This window comes from Eurytemora carolleeae, unplaced genomic scaffold (assembly GCF_000591075.1).
Source record: "Eurytemora carolleeae unplaced genomic scaffold, Eaff_2.0 scaffold1047, whole genome shotgun sequence".
Taxonomy (NCBI): Eukaryota; Metazoa; Arthropoda; class Copepoda; order Calanoida; family Temoridae; genus Eurytemora; species Eurytemora carolleeae.
The window spans coordinates 72,297-98,027 of NW_019397387.1; the positions used below are offsets into that span (position 1 = coordinate 72,297).

Genomic DNA, 25,731 nt, shown 5'->3' on the forward strand with positions numbered 1-25,731 from the left:
AACAATGCTAGCTAGAGTAGAATGAATAAGAGTGAATGAACAATGCTAGCTAGAGTAGAATGAATAAGAGTGAATAAACAATGCTAGCTAGAGTAGAATGAATAAGAACAATGAAACCGAAACAAAAGTGCAATATCCTTTTAATTAAAACCTTTCATTAAACTTCTGACTTAGCTAAATTAATTTTTTTCGGATTTTTTTTTCTTCAGATTTCAAACATATTTTAAACTGTTTTTGCAATCAATCATATGTTCAAGATTTAACCCAAATATTACAAATCTTTAATTTACATTAAAACATGTAATAAGAAATAAAACCGATAAAGTAATAATTGAAAGAAAAAGAAGGAAAAAGATTAAATTTAAAATACAGGGTGTCCCACGAAACATGACAGTAGGTGAAAAGTTCTTCCATATACTGTATTAGATAATATAGACTTTTTGCAGTTTATTTAGTTTTAAAAACTTGACTCAATTTTACTTAGAAATCAATTTTACTATAACATGGATGCCATAAAACATTTTTTATTATTCTCTTTGGCAACACACAACTAGACATATTATGGAAGAAAACTATTCACCAACTGTCATGTTTCGTGGGACACCCTGTGGGAAAATCTATACAAGTGAATATCAAATAAATGTTTTCCTTTAAAGGTTTCGAGTTTAGCAATAAATTTTCGATTCCAAGTTTAGAAATAAATTTTCGCTTCCAAGTTTAGAATCTAGAATTTGAAATAAATTTTGTAATCTAGGATCTAGAATCTAGGATCTAGAATCTAGGATCTTGAATCTAGGATCTAGAATCTAGGGTCTAGAATCTAGGATCTAGAATCTAGGATCTAGGATCTAGGATCTAGAATCTAGGGTCTAGAATCTAGAATCTAGAATAGCATGGCATATTTGCAACAACTATGGAGCCCAAGTTTACAGTATGCTTATCTATAAGAAAACGTATGAAAAAAGGGTTCATGTGATGTCTATATTCTTATTTCAAGTGTATTCTAGGAATCTAGGTTTATGGCACACGAAAAGAAAATAAATCGCTTTTATTTATTATCATTTTTTTTGTCAGTAAATATGATTTTACACTTACGTTGGAAGAGCTACAGGGTATCCCAATTAACATGGGAATTCAGTGACGAATTCGATATGAATTATCATTGTAATACTTAATTTCAAAGGCCATAATATTATTATGTCTGATAGAGTTTATTTTATGAAAACGGTAAATGGCTGTAAAGATGTGTCTATAATGTCTCCCCAAGATGAACAGTGAAGACGGACAAGTTTACTCTGATTGTTTACTGTAATTTTATTGTACAACCGTATGCAGTCAAAGCATAAACAAACAAATTGTAAACATAGCAGACGAAAATCTTCCGGATTACAGCTTTCTTAGTAGGTTCTAGGTATCATTATACTCAAAGAATTATTTTAAAAGACGATATAGCATTCGTCACTGAATTCCAATGTTTATTGGGACACCCTGTATGATCTGGGTAANTTAGTAGGTTCTAGGTATCATTATACTCAAAGAATTATTTTAAAAGACGATATAGCATTCGTCACTGAATTCCAATGTTTATTGGGACACCCTGTATGATCTGGATAACTGAGGTATATGATTATATACTTACGTTGGTAGAGCTATGATCTGGATTACGTAGAGACTAAGATAAATGATTATATAATCACGTTGGTAGAGCTATGATCTGGATTACGTAGAGACTGAGGTATATGAGTATATACTTACGTTGGTAGAGCTATGATTTGGATTACGTAGAGACTAAGATATATGATTATATACTTACGTTGGTAGAGCTATGATCTGGATTACGTAGAGACTAAGATATATGATGATTGAGCAGATAAAGTAGGATTCGAGCATCTTATCCCTCTGTTTACTATACCTCTCCTAATCAAGTTAGATATTAAGAAAATACAGAAGGGAAATTTAATATTATGCTTATGTCTGGTCTCGATAATGATAATATTGTAATAACGTTAAGAAAATATACTAAAATAAGAAGATTAAGAAGAAAATAGAAGATGTTAAAGGGACTGTAAGCGTAATTTAATCCAATCCAATCGAAGATATCATTGCCCGATATACAACGGTAAAAGTTTTGTTTAATCAAGAAGAGAAAAGATCAGAATTAAATTTCGAATCAGAAAAACGACGTTATCTTCCACAGTTTGATCAGATTAAGGTTTCAAAGGTACCGTTGTGAATTGGGCATTGCCATATTTGAATGGAAGGTCACTTGAAATTTCACTTACAGTCCCTTTAAATGGAGTGTTTATATCTTTTTAGATTAATATAAAGCCGCTTTTTTGGTCATTAAGTTGTTTTAAAAAATAAACCAGAATCTAATTATTTAAAATATGATAGCAGTAGTACACTCAAGAGGTTTATTTAAAAAAGCGAACTTTAGCAAAATTAGATTAGATCTTTTATATTAGCTTTATCTATATAGATAAAGAAGTGATCTCTGTTTGTTTATTTTTATTGAGGAACTCGGCTGAACCACGGAAATGTTCTTAGTCTGGGTGGAATTTTGCATGAGAAGCTCCATGCATCTCTGGGTTTCCAAGATTTATGTATGCTAGCTTGGGAACCCAGCTTTGACGAGAAACTGAACCCGACTTATAAATTTTAAACAAAGCTAAGAATATTCCCGAAGTTNAAACAAACAGAGATGACTAGTCTAAACATATATAGATATATAAAACCCTAATTTTGTAATAAAAGAACACAACCAAGTATTGTATGGCGCAATTCACCAAGTCTGCCTTCATTTTTTAACCAATTAGAATTTTTAAGCAGAGTCGCAATCCATAATCTTGCTTCTATCTGTTGCGTCTATAAGGAGAAAATTGTTAAAAACGACTCATACCGAAGAACATAGCGTCCATACAAATTCAGAAAGATGCAACATTCGACTCGGAGCTTAAAAAAATCAATTTAATTCCGAACAAATCATTTAGATATGACAACCAATAATCATCGATAATTTTGCGACACATTCGTATATAGTTGATATTGCATAATATTTTTACTTGCTTCATATACAATATACTTTAAAGAACGTTTATTTGGCCGCTAGGTGCCTTTGCTTTTGATTCTTCTGGAGTTCCACGTGGAAAAGACTCCAACGACACCTTGCGACAAAAAAATCTTCGTTCAAAGTACATCGTATATGAATCAAGTAAAAAAATATAAAGAAATATCAACTATATTACAAATTCGTTGAAAATTATCAATGACTATAAGTTGTAATATCTGAATGATTTGTTTGGATTTAAATGGATTTTTTAACGATCCGAGTTGAATGTTGCAACTTTCTGAATTTGTATGGAAGCTACGTTCTTCGGTATGAGCCGTTTTTAACAATTTTCTCCTTACAGACGCAACAGATAGAAGCAAGATTAGTAGCAATAGCCTTCGACAATCTTTCGACATAAGCTTATACCCCCTTTCATTTTTCGCGAACACTCTGTTTAAATAATAAAAAAGTACTTGTTTGAGCTTAATTTATTTTACAGGGTGATTCAGCAATTATCTTAAAAGAAAACCATTTACCTCTATTTCTTTATCTCTGAAAGATAGAAAGAACCTGGTGCAGTGTTCTGAGCGCAACCTATCAATACTTCTTGCATCAATAGCTCGAGCTAGGTAATCATTCACTTCCTCTTCAGTATTCCTTTCTTCCTCTTCCTTACTCGGTCCTATACCCAACCTGGAGTAGAGATATTCATCATTCAGATCATTTATTATTTATCATTCATCATTCATCATTCATCATTCATCATTCATCATTCATCATTCATCATTCATAATTCATCATTCATCATTTATCATTCATCATTTATCATTCATCATTCATCATTCATTATTCATCATTCATTATTAATTATTTATCATTCATTATTCATTATTCATCATTCACCATTCATCATTCACCATTCATCAATTACATTTTAGGATGCTTTGTCATTACCCGTGATAGAGACAATGAAAATCGGCGCTTACGATTCCCTTCGTTCAAAAAGATGGAAGGGGGGGGGAGTTTGGGGATTTTGCCAATGATAGGCCTGCGAATTTCCAATGAGAAGTCAGGATTGAAAAATATGCGACGAACAACCAATCAAAAGATTGATTCATTATGCTTTATTTCTAATCTAATCCAAAGCTCATGGATTCATTCAATAGTCTTTGTTTAAGGAGCTTAGCGTTATCTAAACTAAAAGTATCCAGCTGAGTAAGTTATTTTCTTTTCTCTCTAATTAACAAATAAGGAAAAGTTTTACTCCTCGAGGACTTGTAAATATTATGGCTATTGGCACAACAGTGATGGAGAGAAATATTTATTCAATTTGTATCTCTTTTTTTCATACAATAAACGCCTAAAAGGAACTGAACACGTGTTGAGTAATAGCAGGCTATCCCAGGATCCAACCTTTTATTTTATTTCGCTATGAGCAAAGTTTCAGGGCTCAAATACAAGTGTTGAATTCCTATTGGTTTACGTCACCAGACGGGGGCGTATTCGAGTTGCAGGTATGTGTAAAGTGAAACATATATCCATAGAGAATAGAATAGAATATATAGAGAGGAATTAAAAGAATCTCTCGGTATGAATTTTTTCAGTCCCTTTCAGCCTGAAAGGGAGTTCAAAGTGTACAAATCATGTAAATGTTCACAAATTATATGCAGTAGAGTATATTAATACAGTATGTTCCCTAGACTATCCATTTCAATTTCGAATTTTTTAAACTGTTAAATAAACTTTATAATGAATTAGGTGAATAAAAACATCATTTGATTTATAGTTATAACGGAAAATCATCGTCTGTAAAGTGGAAGGCATAGAGTCTATGTGAAATGATCATTGGTCAATAACCAGCTTATTTCATAATTTGGTTTTCTTTTAACAATAGTTCTAGATTTTCTATAAAATGATATTCCAGGGCCCAACAGGTTATATAGCACAAATATGTGAAGTACACCTGCAGTATGGAAACAGTACAACAAAATGGCCGTTTTATACTTTTTTCTTGTTAATTCCTCTCTATATATTCTATTCTCTATGGTTCAAACCTAGGGTAAAACAAAATTGGGTAAAACGAACTAGGGTAAAACGACATTGGGTCAAACAAAAAACGGTCAAAAACGCGACAAAGGGTGAAACAACAAAGGATCAAAATGGAAAAACATATTTTATGTATTATTTCAGGGTTAGGTTAGGTTCTGAATATTCTGGGCCGAGCGCTGCCGCTAGGGAAGGCTAGGGGGCGGAGTGCTGCAGCTGGTAGTTCAAATGAACATTAAACATACCATGAAAATATGTATTATTTCAGAGTTTAATCAGGTTAGGTCAATTTCTGGGCCAAGTGCTGCGGCTTGGACAGGCTAAGGGACCGAACGCTGTGGCTACTAGTTCTAATGAACATAAAAATAGTTCAAGTTAACCAAAAAAAGTCTAGATGAAATTTTGCCCGTTCTTCGCATTTTTGACCGTTTGTCAGTTGACCATATGACATTTGACCCTAGGTTGTTTGACCCTATGTTGGTAAATCATTTGTATTTACCCCAGCTAAGGTATGATTGATTGATATTGGTCAGATTTTTGCTAGTTTAAAAGACGCGGAATTGTGGGCGCAAATGCTGGAAACATTTATGCAAGTATTTAAGTTGCGCTATATACTGGAAGTTATTTATGTGTTGTTATTTGGAGTCTGACTCACGTCCTCTATAATATAATAATTTTATTGTTTTCAGTGCATAAAGTGTCTAAACTGTTCAATTATTGGTATATTTTTGTGCAGTTTCGACTCCAGAATTGTGCACTTTCGCAGAGCGGATAATGCGAGTTTGATTTGTGTGCATTCACAAGAGTACAAAACCCTGAGTATCTCCAGAATTGCAAGGTAGCTTTTTATTTCGTTTAGGGTTAGGGGTGCTTTTAAATTTAAAACATTTTTGGTCGTTTGTCATTACGACTCAACAACACGTGTCGCAAACGCTAAATTGATAATCGTTTTATCTTTCCAAACTGACCTTTTGTTGTAGACCTACGGTACAGTGGTATCAAAACAATGAAGACGACTTTTTAAATAAAGTTTTTTATGTTAATAAGCTTTTTCCGAATCACAATCATACAAGTAAGCAAAGAAAAGCTGTTATTGGATGGCTTTATTTTTCCATACTTTGTTTCCATGATTATGTGTTTCCATGATGTTTAAAAGTTTTTTAGAAATCAAAATTGAAATCCTAATTCGTCTTCTTTGATGACTTTAAATTAATTATTTCAGATTATGAATTCAGCTATACCAATAAGTCCAAGCTAGTTCATGATTTCAAACGTTTACACCATCATTGAGTTGCAAAGATATGTGATTAAAAAATTTCAGGTTGTGACAATTGAGTTCAGCTTTCGGCTAGGGGAAAGTTAGTGGCCCTTAAAATTTATTTTGCATTATCTGAATTTTGAAAATTCACCAATATAAACAGGAAAACTTTTAAAAAGTTCAATGTTTTAATTTTTTCATTGTACAAAGAAAAAATGCTCGCAGTTAAAATTAATTCCAAAAAAAGAATTGAGAAGCGCCTTAAAGTCTTGTATCTAGAATGAAGAATCTATCAATACAATATATATATATATACAGTACACCATTTATATTATACTAGGCTTTTAGGGCGCTTCGCTCCCATCTTCTATTTAAATTGTGAACACGTTCTTTTTGTTTACATTTTAAAACAAAGAAGAAAAAATTTTGCGGATTTTTAAAAAAAAATTAGCGGATTTTCAAGAATTTAACTTTTTTTTTTACAAAATTAAAAACCTACAACACATTTTTTTAATTTCTATCATTCATAAACCTTCCCTGTGGTCACGTGATGTCCCACAAAAAATTTGGGCCCAATCGGTTCAGCCGTTTTGACGTTTATTGGATACAAACAAACAAACAGACAGACTTTATATATAGAAGAACGTGAGTCTAATAAAATCAATCATGTTAAGGTGTCCTACAAAATAAAAGCTCTCATATAAAAGTTCAAGAAAACAAAAATGTTCATAAGAAAAAAGTAATTGGGAAATTATAGTTTAAATAATTCATATTTCTTCGTAATTAAGTTTCTTTATTCTTTAATTAGAGATACTTATTCTGTGAATACAAATATTTCTCACTAATTTTATATTCATATATTTGTGTTAAATTATTCATATAGAATAAGATGAATACATAAATATATATCTTCATAACAAATATATTTAAAAGTATATATTCTGTACGTTACAATATAGATATCCAATACAAGTACTATTTTAAAAAGTTTTTTGTACTATTAAAAGTTTTCATTCTTCATCATTTAATACCACAGATGGAAAAATCAGTGGGCGAAGATAAGTTTATTTAAAAACTTAATTTTCAAACAAAATATTTGATTACAGTTATATGGACTGCAGCAACTACTAAATTCAGAATAAAATATAAAAACAAAACTTTTTTCCAGTACACCATAGTTTATAAATAATCAAAGAAGTAACATTTGTTTTAAAAAATACAATTTGAATAAATATTTAAAATACCGGATAGTAATAATCCCTCTTCGATATCCGTGGTGGTCACACCCTGCAGGGGAAATTTTAATTGTGGGATCAGAGCTGGAAACTTTAGAATGATGGATATCGGGATTAATGCTTAATCCACTCTTTTTCTTTATCTCCAGATTAAATATTGCTTGTTTACCCCATGAATTTAATCTCCAGATTAATTAAAAGATCGGGATTAAGGATATCACATTCTAAAGTTTTCAGCTCTAATTAACGATATTCCAAAAAAAAGTTGTAACCTCTGATTAGATAAACCAATTAATAAATCAACAGATATATATATATATAAATATTTAGTATATATTAATTCTATTAGTTTTCAAACTTCTAAAGCATATTTTAATTCAAATGTAAATAAACTGTTTTATCGCCACACACATCCATGTGGATTTTGACACATGAAACATAATTTTTTCGCTTTTTCTCTTTTAAACTTTTTTTTGCCGGAATTTGCGTTTTTAACGAAAAAGTTTAAAAAGACAAATCTGTAAGTTGAAAGGTTGTTGAATTATAGATCAACACAAGACAGAATCTAAATAGAAGAAACAGAATTTATCTCACCCTGGTTAGTCCGGGATGTCTCTAAATCTTTGAAAACTTTTATATTTCTAAAATTGACTATTTGATCCACCAGAATTTATAGATTACAAAATTTCAATTGTCTACACCATAAAGTTACAAAGATATAAAGATTAGGCCGTTAGTAAATGGGGCAAGTAATCAATTCCTTTACATGTTCCTAATCATAACTCTAACTTACTTGGTTTTAATCCCGGTTTGAGCGTGTTCTCCATGTCCCATCATCCGTAGCTCCTTACTGATCTCTGTACCAAGGATAACTTTTCCATTCCTCACAATCACATGCTTCTTGACAGAGTAGAGATCAGGGTTCAGATATATCAGGGTTTAGCTGTATATACAGGGTTCAGATATTAGGGTTTAGCTGTATATACAGGATTCAGATATCAGAGTTTAACTGTGTACAGTGTTCATATATCAGTGTTTAGCTGAATATAAAGGGTTCAGATATCAGGGTTTAACTGTATACAGGGTTCAGAAATCAGGATGTAACTGTTTTTACAGATCGGATATCAGGGTTTAACTGTGTTTACAGGGTTCAGATATCAGGTTTAACTGTATGTACAGGGATCGGATTTCAGGGTTTAACTGTGTTTAGAGGGTTTAGATATCAGGGTTTAACTATATACAGGGTTCAGATATCAGGGTTTAGCTGTATAAATATGGTTCTGATATCAGGGTTTAACTGTATATACAGGGTTAAGATATCAGGGTTTAACTTTATATACAGGATTCAGATCAGAGTTTAACTGTATATACAGGGTTCAGATCAGGGTGTAACTGTATATACAGGGTTCAGATCAGGGTTTAATCGTATAAACAGGGTTCAAATATCAGGGTTTAACTGTATACATGGTTCAGATTGCAAGGTTTATCTATATACAGGGTTCAGATATCAGGGTTAAACTGTATACATAGGGTTCAGATATCGGGGTCTAGCTGTATATACATACAGGGTTCAGATGTCAGGGTTTAAATGTATACATGGATTCTGATATCAGGATTTAACCGTATATACAGGGTTCAGATATCAGGGATTAACTGTATACAGGGTTCAGATATTAGGGGTTAACTGTATATGCAGGGGTCAGATCAGGGTTTAAATGTATAGGGTTCAGATATCTGGCTTTAACTGTATAACGGGTTCAAATATCAGGGTTTATCTGTATATACAGGGTTCAGATATAAGAGTTTAACTATATGATTCAGATATCAGGGTTTAGCTGTACATACAGGGTTCAGATATCAAGGTTTACCTGTATATACAGGGTTCAGATATCAGGGTTTATCTGTGACTATATATTCACCTGTTTAGCCGGGTTTGTGAACTGGTCTGGGGGTACAATTAGGTAGGTTTTTATATTGTGCTCCTGAATAAAAACATCAATATTAATAACAAAAACAAATATATATATCTATACATATATATTCAAAATAATTTAATAAAACATTGATATAATGGAAATGCATGAAGCAGACTGTTAATATAAAATAAATTCTAATTCGATATTTTAAAACTTAGACTATTTGATCTATAAAAATTCTTAGTTTAAAATATACAAGGTCTACAATATTGGGTTTCAAAGATATAGAAATTAGAGTATGGGGCAAGGACTCAATTTCTTTATTATGAGATTAAAAATTATGAATGTGTTTGTTTACATTAAAACCGGCCTAGTAAGGACAGATAAAAAAATAATTCATCAATTATTTGTAGATCGCAATTTTTGTTTACCAAGTTAGAGCCAAAACTGTCTGATGCAATACTTTCTTTACACCCTATGCATATTTATAATATAAAGCATGATATCTGAGGAAAAATTGACCGAGTTTTTAAACTTTCACAAAGTTTAAAATTCACAAGAAAATACTTTTAATAATTTGAAAGTTTTTCTTTTTCGTAAAAAAATACAATTTAAAACTTTAGTAAGGTTGTACGTTTTGCACTGCAAGTTAGATAGAAGGAGAAGGTTATATGCGAAATCAGTGGTACGACTTTGTAACCTCGTAGCTCCACCAGTGTTTATTTGGTAACATAATTCAAAACATTTTTGTTCTTCTCGATATCTCTTCTATAAAAGGAGTTCTGATTAAAAACAGTAAGTGCAATAAACTTTAGTTTGAGATGTTTACCATTATATACCACGTTTTTTAGACTAGGTCAACTTTGGAGTGTCGCACCATCTAAACTTTTGGTTTTATATTACAAACTAACTAACTTAAATAGTTTTCAATGAGTAATTGGCAAATGCGTAGCATGCACAATGCACATAGGTTTACGCATTGCATGCCTCTGTTTTTCTGTTTATATATATTCAATGGTATCTCTATCGTTTAGAAGATAATTATTTCTCTATATATATATGTATACATATATATATATGCATAGTTTACACAGATGTTTAAACTAACTTTCAGATTGAATAATAATAGTTCTAACCTTGAGATATCCGTGTCTCTCCGCTCCGTTTCCGTCCTCAACCTCGTAATCTCCGTTCAGGTACATCAAGGTCTCACGGGTTATATGGATCCTCCTAGGTATATATCATTAGAACAAGGTTCAAGGTATATATGGATCCTCCTAGGTATATATCATTATAACAAGGTTCAAGGTATATATGGATCCTCCTAGGTGTCTATCATTATAACAAGGTTCAAGGTATATATGGATCCTCCAAGGTATATATCTTTATAACAAGGTTTAAGGTATATATGGATCCTCCTAGGTATATATCATTATAACAAGGTTCAAGGTATATATGGATCCTCCTAGGTATATATCTTTATAACAAGGTTCAAGGTATATATGAATCCTCCTTAGAACCAAATGAAATATGAAAACTATATAATTAAAAAATATAAATGCTGTTTGAAAATAATATTGATTTAACGTTTAAAAAGAATCTATATAGCTTAGTTTGTACTGCATATGTAACAGTGGTACCATATTTCAGTATTTAAAATAAAATTATTGGAATAAAATTTGTCATTATTATATTCAAATTTTGGACTACTCAGAGATTTATTCTATTTGAAAGGGGGGGTAATTTCCCTCCATATGTATCTATAGGGGGAGACTATCATGATTAATGCAGCTTCATTCAAGTTATATCCTGAATGTAGTTTTATATTTAACTAGTTGAAGAGCATTATTATATAGATAAAGAAAAAACCAAAAAAAACATTTATCATCTACTTTTTATGTGAGTTGAAACGAAATTTTTAGTTTGATTTTTCTAAAATTATTATAAAATCATAAATCATAAAAACAAATACATTGATATACAACATGTATTTTTAGCCTGCACGTGCACTGGGTAAGTGTACGAAAAAATTTTTCTTGCATTTTTAAAAACCTCTGCCCCTAAAACAAATAAAACGATATGCAACATGTATTTTGCACACATTTATGCATTTTTTTTTGCGCGTACACGCGCAAAGGTTAAATGTACACAAATTTTGTCTACGTTTTTGAATTCCTTGGCACTAAAAACCCCTATTTGGTTTTATTTCATGTGTAAATAAGTCTAATAAATAGTTTTGTCCTTTTTTTGCAACTTCTGGACATGAAGGCCTTTCCTGTATACGCCCCTGCTGCAATGCTATGGAAACGGACCTAGAGAAAACCAGCCTTTATAATTTTTGAGTGTTTTTTAGAAAATATTGAGTATTTTTAATTCCCCGCGCTTTTTTACGGATTTAAATTTACTCCCAATTACAAGTATGTTAATAAATTAACCCCCATCCACCACCACCTTCATTATTTCACCTAACATAAACTAAATCAGATCAAATCAAACACCATTTAGGTCGGAAAACACGTAGGTCAATTTCTTTAATAGGTCAGTTGAGCGGGTACAGTCCCAGAGACAACTCTTACCCTGGAATCCCAGCACTCTCCATATAGTTTGCTAGAGTTACATCGTTGGACCAAACATCAAACTGCCATTTTCGTAATCCTAGGACACCGCAGTGTACACGTCCTGTATGTATTCCAACCCTCATGTTTACATTCACACCAGTCACCTCACGAACCAGTCTAAATATATACAAAAGTTTTAAAGAGTTACTCATTAACAGTCTAAATATAAACAAAAGTTTTAAAGAGTTACTCACGAACCAGTTTAAATACAAACAATAGTTTCAAAGAGTTACTCACGAACTAGTCTAAATAAAAAAAATAGTTTTAAAAGGTTACTCACGAAACAGTCTAAATATAAACAATAGTTTAAAAAGGTTACTCACGAACCAGTCTAAATATAAACAATATTTTAAAAAGGTTACTCACGAACCAGTCTAAATATAAACAATAGTTTAAAAAGGTTACTCACGAACCAGTCTTAATAAAACAATAGTTTTAAAGGGTTACTCACAAAGAATGAGACTTCAGAGAGACGACTGTATAGAATTTAGTTATTTTATTTCATGTATTGATGGTTTCCAATAGATTTAAACTGCTTTTGCTTGCTCTCCCAAATACTTATTAAATACTATACTTAAGAACCAAGTTTAACCCTCAGACCCTCAAAAATAAAGAGTTTCAAGTCTTCATTAATGTCTCGTCCTTTGTGGTTAGTACTGTATCATCGTTGTTTACAAAGGGGTAAACATGAAACAAGAAAGCAGAGACACTGAATACGCGCCACAAGCCTAATTTTCTCAAATTATATCTTTGAAACCTTTAATATTTATGTTACGTACTTTACTGTAGCAAAAAGTCATAGTTTGAAATATCAATGGTGTACATCATAGTATTGGAAGAATATTGGGATCAGAAAATTAGAGTTTAAGTCGAGTAATCAGTTCTTATGTCATGCCCTTAAAGTTAAAAATTAACCAAAGAAAAAATCAGACAAAAAAACTTTGAATATTTAATTTAATTTTCCTGTTTATTTTGTTAGGTGTGTGGGCGGGGGAGGGGGCGTGGGAAAATTGTACATTAATATAAGGTGTTGTGGATCTATGAACTTTATATATCTAACCCTGGAGATAGAAAACTGTTTTATATCTAATCCTGGGGGAACAAATTGTTATTGTGTCACATTCTATTGATGATGGGAGATAAATGGAACAACAATTTCAAGACAGGGTTTAATTTTCCTCATTAATAACTTCCTTAATAAACATTGTAAAAAAATGTTGAGCGTAATGCATAAGAATTTTATGTTGATTATATTCTTTTTTAAATATTAATATATTTAATTTGAGGAGTTTTTTTACTGTTCGTAACAATATGCTGATCATAAAAATTAAAATATTTAAGATTCTTAACCATCCAAATCTTAATCATCTATCTAAAGCTTTTAAAAATTATTTTTTTCGAATAATCTTCGAAAAAAATTAATAAATTCCTATATTATAGGCTGGGAATGAATCTGAACAAATAAGGAGATAAGACAAAAACTTGATGAATCTTAAAATTAAGAGGCTGCTGAATGCTGTCTAAAATGAGACTAATCGAGGATTTGACAGCTGATGTTTTTAGTACTAATTACTGTAACCCAGATTTGATTTAATTTTACGTAGATTCGTTTTTATCTAAAGTTTATCTAGATATCTTTACTTTTGAATAATAATTTTTTTATTTTCTTAGATTTCCTTGATTTAATTAAATTAAATTTTCTTATTTTTGCTATCCGATTTTTCTGCTCTTTTATTTTTTTTGTTATATAATATTTTTATTTAATATAGTATTTTGTGATAATTACAATTACAGGTAACAATTGATACTGGAAACCAAGCAAGGAATCAATTCCTTGCAAATTGTATATTTTTATTATATTATAAAGATTTATTCACACACAAAGATATAAATACATAAATAAATGGTGTAGTTAAAATTTGTTTAAATAAATTTTTTTTGAAAATACAGGTTTCCAAAAGAAAAGAGAAACAAAATATTCAAAATTATGCACAAATAGAAAACATTGATTTTTACTCACTACATAACATATTTATCATTTCAGTTATTACGTAATCATCGAATCCTTCAACATATAAATTATTTAATTGTGTAAATAGAACGTTTCGTGTTGGGTGCGGAGCTAAACCCACCCCTAAGTTATTTGTTAGCTTGGGGGGATTTGAAAAATATGTATCCACCATTTTGGTACCCCTAGTAGGAGTCAGTATTAATGCCAAGGTTCTAGGAGATGGCTGTATCTGAATACTGAAATTTCCTGAAGGGTTTTATCTCTACTCTATCTACCCGTTACTCAATTGTTAGTATTTGTTTAGTTCATGTGAAATATAGTTTGTTTAGTTCATGTGAAATATAGTTTGTTTAGTTCATGTGAAATATAGTTTGTTTAGTTCATGTGAAATATAGTTTGTGTGCTTTATTTTGTAATATTATTGAATTCACGTCGGCTAGTTCTTTATTGAATTCACGTAGGCTAGTTCTTTTCTTGTGTTTCAGAAACCTTTACAAATATATGATCTGTTGTTCTAATTTTGTATTATTATTGAATTCACGTCGGCTAGTTCTTTTCTTGTATTTCAGAAACTTTTACAAATATATGATCTGTTGTTCTAATAATTTTTTTTTTGTTAACTAAACATATTATTTTTTCTAAATATGAGATTTGATAATTTCTGATAAATTATGAAATCTTAAAGTGACACTTTCTTATAAACTTGTCCGTTCATATGAAATTGAACTCTGAATAATGCATCAGCGGACAAAACTAATGAGGAAAATTGTCTTCCCCCAGATTCAAAGGAATTTAAAATTTAGAAAATTAAACTTTTTCCAAAATATGAAATTTATCGACTTAATAGATAGAGTGCTTCCAGTCTTTGATCCGATTCAAGACAGAATTAATTTTTGGGATAAATCTAAAAATAAAATATTCAGCAGGGTGTTCCAATAAACATGGGAATTAAGAGACGACTTAATAATTATCTTTGATTTCCGGAAATTGATAAAAAACAAAAAATTGATCAAATGAGCTTTCCAAAATGTGGCCCGGCCCTCCTTCTTTGTTTGATGTTATAAATTAAATTGAAATCTCAAAACTTTTGCGTATTTCAAATGTTTTAACTGAGCATACTACTAAAATTGAGTCTACAAAATATTGCCGCGTGGAGCAAAGACGATTTAAAACACTCTGTTTACATCTAGATTACAATAGATTTTAATCTCTAATATGTAGATTCTGATGCGAAAATCTTTCAGTCCTCTAAACTAGAGATATAAACATAAATGTAAGACAATGAAGACCAAATCATGTCAACACTTCAAAGCCAGTCCAATCTACTTAGTTTATGAATGATTTAAATGACCTTATAGATTGCTGTGAATAATATCGATGCGTGATCAATTTTATTTAAAAATAAGAAAAACTCTCATGCTATCTATACTATGCAGGGTTACCCAAAAAGAATTATATTTTGATGCCGACCTATAAAAGGTTAATTTTGGTCTTCTAAAATTATTTTTAAAGATTTGGAGAAGGGACAGTATAAGGGAAGCAACCATAAATGTAAGAAATAAAACTTAATACATTCTGTACAGTCGTCGCTCTCTGCAGTTTTATCTTTTGTGGGTAACCCTGTATATATAGCTCAGTATATAGTTTAGTGCATGAAACAAGTTCTATAACTTGACCTGATGACTTGTTCTGTCGTGAGGAAATTTGAGAATTTACTAATTCTATTTTTATTTGTAAAATTTCAATTTTAAGAACCAGAAGGAATGATATTAGTATATATTTAGTAATTGCCAAATAAAATGCAGTCAAAGAAAGAGATGATAAAAAGTTACGCACTTTTTGAATGGTGAATAATTGAAGATTTAAAAAGGTTGAGGGGAAGTAACTAATAGTAAACAATTATCAAAAATACTTACGCAATAGCGTCAATCATATCGACTCCAAGTTCTACGCAGCAGTGCGCATGATCAGGACGAGGATCCGGTATTCCGCATACGCAATAGTAGCAGTCTCCCAGCAGTTTTATTCTCAAACAGTGATGCTCATTCGCCAGCTTGTCAAACCTTAATCAATCAATCAATCAAAGCATTGTTACCTTAGAAAATGTCAAAGCATGGAATATTATCAAGTTCCTTTCAGCTATGCATATGCATTATGTATAGTATTTATGAAGTGGTGGAGAATGTATCTCAAACGGAACTAGTTTGCCCTAGGGGAGTCGATAGTTGTCTGCCTGCCCGCCTATTTAGGTGTACACTTACATCTGTTTATTAAACAATAACAGAAGGAGATTCTGACCTAATAATCTAAACTAGAGTTAGATTATCATTCTTGCATTACGATGTAGTTTTAGGCCCAAACATTAGTAAAGAACTAACATACATGTAGTGTTTAATACACTAACCTCATTGGTTTTCCCAATTTTGATTGAAATTGAAAATGCTTTTTACAACTTAGAAAAACTCTGTTTTCTGATTTCCCATGAATTTACTAGGACACCCTGTACTGTGCATAGTGTGGTATTAAATTGAATTATAGCTCTCGATTGAGTATTTTAAAAGAATATCCAAAAGTGTAAAGCAATGAACGAAGTCCAAACTAAGTTAGAGAGAACATTTCCCCTGTATAGGACCTCATGTCCGGGATTCCTATTTGATGTAATCTTGTTAAATATAATGATATTCTTGTAAGCCTCAGGTTCCCTTCATGTATATTCATTCAGACATACATACATATGAATAGCAGAAAAAAAAGATGATAGATGACACACCTATTTTGGATAGGACCATATTTGGAAGTTTAGAGTAATATAAAAGTTGCAAGTCGGATATTGTTTAGGAGAAAATTATTTTTGGTTTACTTGCTTAGAAAATTTAATTTCTTAAAAAGAACTATAACATAAACCATGTAAAATATCAGATAGTTTATAGGACTACAGAAATGGAATAAATAAAACTGATTCAGTTTTATTTGATTGGTGTGACAAAGAACAAGAAATAAAACTGGTAAACAAGGCTGCACTAGGAATATAAATAGGATATTCTGGAACAGTCCTGTTCCAGGTAACACATTGTACACTGTACAGTAGGGTGTCCGGACTCCACGGATAACCAACTTTAGAAAATAGAAGCGCCCAGTAGCTTTTTCCATTCCAATGTGCTCCATGAGAACTAATACAAATTTTTAGCTCAATATCCCTAAAACTCTAGGATATAATCGCTGCTAAAGTTTGAAAATGACAGCTACTCAACTCCAAAATATTTTTTTTCCTGAATTGATCATGTCATTTATATCATTTTCTTTGTAATTCTCCAGAAAAATAAAATCCTTTGAAATTTTTTAAAAATGTCAAAAACCGCAAAAAAATGTACTTTTCTAAAAAACGAGCATTTTGAAAGATTTTTTGGACCTTATTCATTTATTTTTAATTTTTTTTTAATTTCAACGGATTCGAGTTGCCTTAATATATGTTAGCCCATCAAGTTTTGATGAGATATAAATAAAAGAGGAGAGAAAGTGTTTGGTTTGTTAGACAAAAAAGGATATAGTTCAGCTATTATCCCTATTCATTTCATCTCTGAAACACCTTATTGTACAGATAATCATGTACTGTATACCTGTATTGTACAGTTAATCATATACTGCATACCTGCATATTCATGTACTGTATACCTGCATTGTACAGATAATCATGTACTGTATACCTGCATATTGTAGATTTAACTATTTACTGTATACCTGCATTATCATGTACTGTATAACTGCATTGTACAGTTAATCATGTACTGTATACCTGTATTGTACAGTTAATCATGTACCATATATCTGCATTGTATAGCTAATTGTGTACTGTATACCTGTATTGTACAGCTAATCATGTTCTGTATATCTGCATTGTGCAGCTTGTCATGTACAGCTAGTCGTGTACTGTATACCTGCACTGTAAAGTTAATTATGTACTGTAAACTGTATTGTATAGTTAAACATATATTGTATACCTGTATACCTGTTAACTCTGTACTGAATACCTGCATTGTACAGCTAATCATGTATTCTATACTTGCACTGTAAAGTTGATCATGAAGTGTAAACCTGTATTGTACAGTTAATCATGTACTGTATACCTGTAGTGTACAGTTAATCATGTACTGTATACCTGTAGTGTACAGTTAATCATGTACTGAATACCTGGCAAACAGTTCGTTAAGAAGTCTGATAAGTTCCTCTGCAGTACATTGAGCTGACAATACAGTAAATCCGCAAATATCAGCAAACAGTATACTAAATAAACATTGAATTTTGAAATATTAACTATATAGGAATGCGTCGAAAAAATATCGATGATTATTGGTTGTAAAAAATGAATGATTTGCTTGGAATTAAATTGATTTTTTACAATCCGAGTTGAATGTATGGACACTACGTTCTTCAGCATGAGTCGTTTTAACAATTTTCTCCTGATAGACGCAACATATAAAAGTAAGATTAGTAGCGATCAAAAGCGCTTTTTTTTCGTCGTAAGTCTAAAGCCCCTTTCTTTTTTTCGCGAACACTCCCTTTAATATGGAATTTCTAATTGTATGGATCGCAGTGCGTAACCTTTTTTCCCCCCCCCCCTCTACATTTCGTGAATTATGATTTTAAACAATAAAATATCTTGGAAAGTTCAAGAATAAACATTTATCCCAAAGAGGATTTTATTTCTGCCCTTTAGGATATTTTTTTGCAACTTATTTTCAATGTTAGACATTGTAAACAAAAGCTTAGGAAAAGTTTAGAAAAAACATGATTACAAGAATAACATGTTTAGAGAAAATGTAACAAAAGTAAAAAAACCCCTTGATTAAAAACATCTGGTTTCCAGTGGTGATTCATTCAGGCCCACACGGGTGCTGAGGCCTCCTGGATTTTTTAACACCCCCCCTTGGAGAAATTTTTGTATACCCCACTGCCTCAAACAGCCTAATCTAACTTTCAACGATTCTTACCAGAATTTACCGTTGGGTTTAAAATGAATTTTTCCAGTTCTTCTACCATCTAATAATAGGTATTTATCTTAATGGGACTTTATCGCGGGGACCTTTCATCTCATGAGGGGCACATCCGATTCACAGTCAACAATATGGAAGATAACTTCATAGTAGCCAAGAAATGCGCATATAAAAACCATTAAATGAAAATAATCAGTTTTCAAATAAAAAAACACGGATATCTAATAAAGACCTAACTAGGCAAAGCTTTTAAGGAAAACGTTGTGAATCGGACTTGACACTTTTTTTTGTTGGTTAACTGAAGTTAGCCCAGTCCTAGATATATGAATACAGTTTGGAGAAGATCAATGGAGCATTAATATACTGCAGAATAGATCAAGGGTATCCTCATATTCAAAAGAATATAAATTAAATCGTATTTTCATTTGAAAAATGTAAAAAAGTGAAGTTAAACGTTTTATTAACAATTTTTTTCTACAGTAAAGTAACAATTTAACAAAGGAAAATGACATGAACTAATTGTAGCCGCCGCACGCGGCCCCCTAGCCTGTCCTAGCCGCGGTGCTCGGTCCCCTAGCCTGTCCTAGCCGTAGCGCTCGGTCCCCTAGCCTGTCCTAGCCGTGGCGCTCGGTCCCCTAGCCTGTCCTAGCCGTAACACTCAGACCCCTAGCCTATCCTAGCCGTAGCGCTTGGCCCAGTGCAGTGCTTCCCAGGATAAGCTTTTTTTACATTCCTCCCGGAAACTGCAGTACATATATTTTATGGAAGTTTGTTTTACATTCCTTAATAACTTAAAAGTCAACACGACCGTGCAATATAACAATTAATAATTTAACATTATTAATTAATAATTATTGGTTTAAACTCTTATGTGTAGCGAACAATAAGAGAAGAACTGTAAGAGAAGGAGGAAATATAGAGGATTAAAATTAGTATGAATATTATCCTTAATCCCTGGACCCTGACCAATCTATCCAAGAATAGAATTTGATAAGATCCAATATATATTGATTTGATAAAAATATAATTTCAACAAAAAAGTTAGGACGGAGAGATATTTCCTAGAGAAATATTTATTAGATAGTTACTTTCTTTATTGGATATATTTCCTAGAGAGATATTTATTAGATAGTTACTTTCTCTAGTTAGAGTTAGGACGGAGAGAAGTAAACGTTCCTAGAGATATATTTATTAGATAGTTACTTTCTTAATTTAGATTTAAGACGGAGAGAAGTAACCGTTCCTAGAGATATATTTATTAGATGGTTACTTTCTCTAGTTAGAGTTAGGACGGAGAGAAGTAACCTTTCCTAGGAAGATATTTATTAGATAGTTACTTTCTTTATTTAGAGTTAGGACGGAGAGAAGTAACCTTTCCTAGAGAGATATTTATTAGATATTTACTTTCTTTATTTAGAGTTAGGACGGAGAGATATTTCCTAGAGAGATATTTATTAGATAGTTACTTTCTCTAGTTAGAGTTAGGACGGAGAGATATTTATTTGATAGTTACTTTCTCTAGTTAGAGTTAGGACGGAGAGAAGTAAACTTTCCTAGAGAGATATTTATTAGTTAGTTAATTTCTCTAGTTAGAGTTAGGACGGAGAGAATTTTATAAGATAGTTACTTAATCTCTAGCTAGAGTGAGGACGGAGAAAAGTAACTGTTCCTAGAGAGATATTTATTAGATAGTTACTTGATCTCTAGTTAGAGTTAGGACGGAGAGAAGTAACCGTTCCTAGAGAGATATTTATTAGATATTTACTTTCTTTATTTAGAGTTAGGACGGAGAGAAGTAACCTTTCCTAGAGAGATATTTATTAGATAGTTACTTAATCTCTAGTTAGAGTTAGGACGGAGAGAAGTAACCGTTCCTAGAGAGATATTTATTAGAAAGATGTTTCTAGAAAATTAAGAAAATTAAACTACACCGGTAATAACATTTATGAATTTAAACCCTTTTGTTCTCTGACGTGGTGAAACTGAGAGGTTTTGTCAACCCAGCAATTTTCTTGTCAACCTTTTAATATTTAATCCAGGCATGTAAAATCTAAAATCTTTGAAAATTATGTACAACTGAGCCCAAAACTTAAGACAGGGTATCGTTGTGAAAACCAGTATTGGAACCCGGGTTTCACGAATAGGGTTTGGCAGTTTTTTGTATATCAATATTTTTGTTATGAAATATTATTTTAGTTAGTTTCTTCGTATTCTCCATTTTTTCAAATCTCTTAAATCAAAATCTACCAAATGTTTTGACCCAAAAAAGGAAACTCGAGAGTTTCGTTCAACGATTCTCTTTAAAATTTCAGGATCAATTTTGTGCATCAGTACATTGTACAGAGTACATATGGATTTAGACTATACTAGGAGAACAGTTGGATTAATTCTCAAGATTCATGGGTCGACTTTAACAGAGTGCAGTACACTGTACAGTGTGTAGTACATAGTACAAAGTCTAGTACACTGTAGAAAATCCATTTTATTTTACAGAGTGCATTACACTGTAAAGCGTGTAGTCATTGTACAGAGTCTTGTACACTGTAGAACGTCCATTTTATTTTACAGAGTGCAGTATACTGTACAGCGTGTAGTACATGGTACAGAGTCTAGTACACTGTAGAAAGTCCATTTTATTTTACAGAGTTTAAAGAGTGCAGAACGCTGTACAGCGTTTAGAACACTGTACAGAGTCTTGTACACTGTACAGGGTGCTGTACACTTTACAGAGTGTAGTACACTGTACAGAGTTCAGTACACTGTACAGAGTTCAGTACACTGTACAGAGAGTATTACACTGTACAGAGTGAAGTACACTGTACAGAGTGCAGTATACTGTACAGGGTGCTGTACACTTTACAGAGTGTAGTACACTGCACAGAGTTAAGAACACTGTACAGAGAGTATTACACTGTACAGAGTTCAGTACACTGTACAGAGAGTATTGCACAGTACAGAGAGTATTGCACAGTACAGAGTGCAGTACACTGAACAAAGTGCAGTAAACTGAGAGTACAGTACACTGTACAGAGTGCAGTACACTGAACAGAGGTCAGTACACTGTACAGAGTTCAGTACACTGTACAGAGAGTATTGCACAGTACAGAGTGCAGTACACTGAACAAAGTGCAGTAAACTGAGAGTGCAGTACACTTTACAGAATGCAGTACACTAAACAGAGTGCACTATAATGAACAAAAAAATCTTTTTGTTTTTTTAAATTTCGAGGGTTGAGATCCTATTTCCTTTTTCTTAAGTTTTGCATATTGAATAAGAACACAGGAGATATTCTTGAAATAAAATAGAATCTCAAAAATAATAAAATTGGAAAATAAACCCAAAGAGAAGGTTAAGAAACAAAAACAAAAACGACAAAAGTCACCCATTTGCCCGTTTTTAACATTTTTCCGCAATATACTATTCATGTGTATATATGGAAAATATGACAACATAAATTGATTCAATCAGTGCTATGAAAACGTTGAATGTAAAGAGAAATAGAAATATTAGAATAATAATTAGACAATGAAAAGATGCAACAAAAAAATGCCCCAAAATAAAATCATTGAACATTCCCCCCATTTTTGTGCAGTTTTTTCCCAGAACTTTAGCGTGGAATAGTTTTTATTGGACATAAAAAGTTTTAAATCTAGGTGAAAACAAGGATACTGGGAATATTATGTGTTTTTATATAAAGGAACAGGTTGCGATAAGAGCTACACTATTATATTCATAAAGGTATCCCTTTATACTTTGTAAGTCTCAACCACAAACCTTTAATATTGTAAATAGGTCTTGGAGTAAAGTGTTGATTATTCTTGTTTTTAGAATATTGTGAAAATCAAAACTGTTTTATGGACCCTCATTTGTTTTAATGTTGAACACAGATTACTTTTTTATTTATTTTAAAATGAACATGACTTTTTTATCATAATATAGATTTTATCAAATACACATATACTAGGCTTTTAGGGCGCTTCGCGCTCATCTTCTATTTAAATTGTGAACATGTTCTTTTTGTTTACATTTTAAAACAAAGAAGAAAAAATTTTGCGGATTTTCAAGAATTTAATTTTTTTTACAAAATTAAAAACCTATAACACATTTTTTTTTTAATTTTTATCATTTATAAACCTTTCCTGTGGGCACGTGATGTCTCACTAAAAATTTGGGCCCGATCGGTTCAGCCGTATTGACGTTTATTGGATACAAACAAACAAACAAACAAACAGACAGACAAACAAACACCCAGACAAGCTAAATTTATATATAGATCAGGACGTAACGTCTGAACCGGTCGGGCCCAATTTTTCGAGGTACTCTATGGATAAACGGCCGCTTAAATATAAAAGATGATACTCCAAAAACCGTCAAATTTCTAAATTTTGAAAAAGGCCCAAAAAATCTACAAAATAAAGATTAATGTTATTTTCTTTTAACCGGTAGCAGGTGAAGCAACATTTAAGAGATAGTCTTAGAAGAAATCCAACTGTTTTGTCCCGTTAATCCTTTAAACTGGAGCTAAAACCAAGCGCGTTGAAACAAGGAGTTGGCTAGACTATGTAATAGATAAATGCCTGCATTTAATCTTGTTGTGACGTAATTCTCAAGTAATACTTTTTTCTCGGTTCGTATCATATAAGTATATATATATATCATAAGGAAAAAACAATTATTTAAAAACTTTTCTTCATTCAAAGCCTTGAAAATCTAACCCTGACAAAATACTTTTAATAATATATATATTTATATTTCAGTTTTTAAACTCCACATTTTATTAAAAAAGAATTATACTAAACCTAATGTTTCCCATCTCATGACGATCCTCAGTATACAAAATTCTTATATATATATATGTATATTTGGTTTCAAGTCTGGGCCAACCACAAAAGGGTAAAAACTTGGTTCTTGCCGACAAATAAAAGTTTTAATTTCCAAAATAAACTTTTTAAAAACTTTTTTCTTTTCGATATTGAAGATCTGTGAAAAGAGGAGATTTATTTTGAGAACTTATAGATTGCACATCTTGGCGTAAAACTTGTTTAAAACTTGTGAAAAGTTAATCTCATTTTTAGAAACAAAACTGGGGGAAAGAAAAGAAGGGGTAAGAGCCATTTTCACCTTAAAAACCACTCATTTGGGTCTAGTTTGGAAAAAGAAAAAATTGTAATATTGCACTGTAAAAAGCTGTCAATATTCACGATGCTTGACAACACCAAATAAATCCGGGATGAACGCCGGCGATTTGAAAAAGATTTTTGCAAAAAGTAAAAAAGGGGAGTTTTAATTAAGCTATACTTAAATTATTATTCGATAGGCAACTTTTTTCTGTATAATTTTTGCTTTACACCAAGCTACCAAATGTGGCTTTGTTCTTCTTGTAAAAACTTATTTTAAAACCAAATATTTTTTTGCAAACTACTAATTTTAAAGATAAACAAGATCTCTTTAAATTGACTTGGACAATTTTTTACGACCTTTTATTGCCATTTATTAAAAGTTGCGTTAACTGCTTTAAACATTAATTATTTCTACCTGCTGCTGGTTCTCTCGCTGTGTGGTCAGCCTTGCTTCGATACACTGCCTTGTTTCCATAAATGCTTGCCTTTTAGCAACCTCGCTAGGGTAGTGGGTCAACACACCCGCTAGGTTAGTACACAGGAACAGCATAGTGTTCCCACCCATCTACAATATATAGATTAGTACACAGGAACAGTATAGTGTTCCCACCAATCTACAATATATACATATTTAGATTGTTTAGTGTAAACACAAATGTTTAGAATTTTGCGGATTTCTGCATTGGTTTCCTAGGAGAGAGGCATGATCTAAAATCTATTGTATTGCAGGAAGTAATTGCAAATATTGGGAGAATCAAGTCATGATTCTGAACTGGTGAAAAGAGAGGGNAACTGTAGAATTATCTTCCAAAATTATCTTGTTTATATATACAACTGTAGAATTATCTTCCAAAATTATCTTGTTTATATATACAACTGTAGAATTATCTTCCAAAATTATCTTGTTTATATATACAACTGTAGAATTATCTTCCAAAATTATCTTGTTTATATATACAACTGTAGAATTATCTTCCAAAATTATCTTGTTTATATATACAACTGTAGAATTATCTTCCAAAATTATCTTGTTTATATATACAACTGTAGAATTATCTTCCAAAATTATCTTGTTTATATATACAACTGTAGAATTATCTTCCAAAATTATCTTGTTTATATATACAACTGTAGAATTATCTCCAAAATTATCTTGGTTATATATACAACTGTGAAATATCTCCCAAATAACCATGGTTATATATACAACTGTAGAATTATCTTCAAAATTATCTTGGTTATATGTACAACTGTAGAATTATCTCCCGAATTATCCTGGGTTATATACAACTGGAGAATTATCTTAGTTATATACACAACTGGAGAGTTATCTCCCAAATAATCTTGGCAATATATAAAACTTTAGAATTATCTCCCAAATTATCTTAGCTATATACGCAACTGGAGAGTTATCTCCCAAATTATCTAGGCTATAAATAAAACTGTAGAATTATCTCCCAAATTATCTTAGCTATATACTCAACTGG

The 25,731-nt window shown here is 31.5% G+C and overlaps 1 protein-coding gene across 1 annotated transcript in view; it reads right to left on the reverse strand.

Moving 5' to 3' along the window:
* LOC111714019 (adenylate cyclase type 6) overlaps positions 1–25,731 on the reverse strand; it is a 66,131-nt gene that overhangs the window by 18,848 nt on the left and 21,552 nt on the right. Inside the window, exons 9-19 of the mRNA XM_023489017.1 lie at positions 24,660–24,809; positions 20,958–20,998; positions 18,322–18,414; positions 16,050–16,196; positions 12,081–12,239; positions 10,641–10,734; positions 9,508–9,570; positions 8,382–8,488; positions 3,586–3,742; positions 1,813–1,917; positions 1,640–1,656 (exon numbers count right to left, since the gene is read on the reverse strand). Coding sequence (XP_023344785.1) covers positions 1,640–1,656; positions 1,813–1,917; positions 3,586–3,742; positions 8,382–8,488; positions 9,508–9,570; positions 10,641–10,734; positions 12,081–12,239; positions 16,050–16,196; positions 18,322–18,414; positions 20,958–20,998; positions 24,660–24,809 — 1,133 coding nt within the window. The remainder of the gene's footprint in view (positions 1–1,639; positions 1,657–1,812; positions 1,918–3,585; positions 3,743–8,381; positions 8,489–9,507; positions 9,571–10,640; positions 10,735–12,080; positions 12,240–16,049; positions 16,197–18,321; positions 18,415–20,957; positions 20,999–24,659; positions 24,810–25,731) is intronic.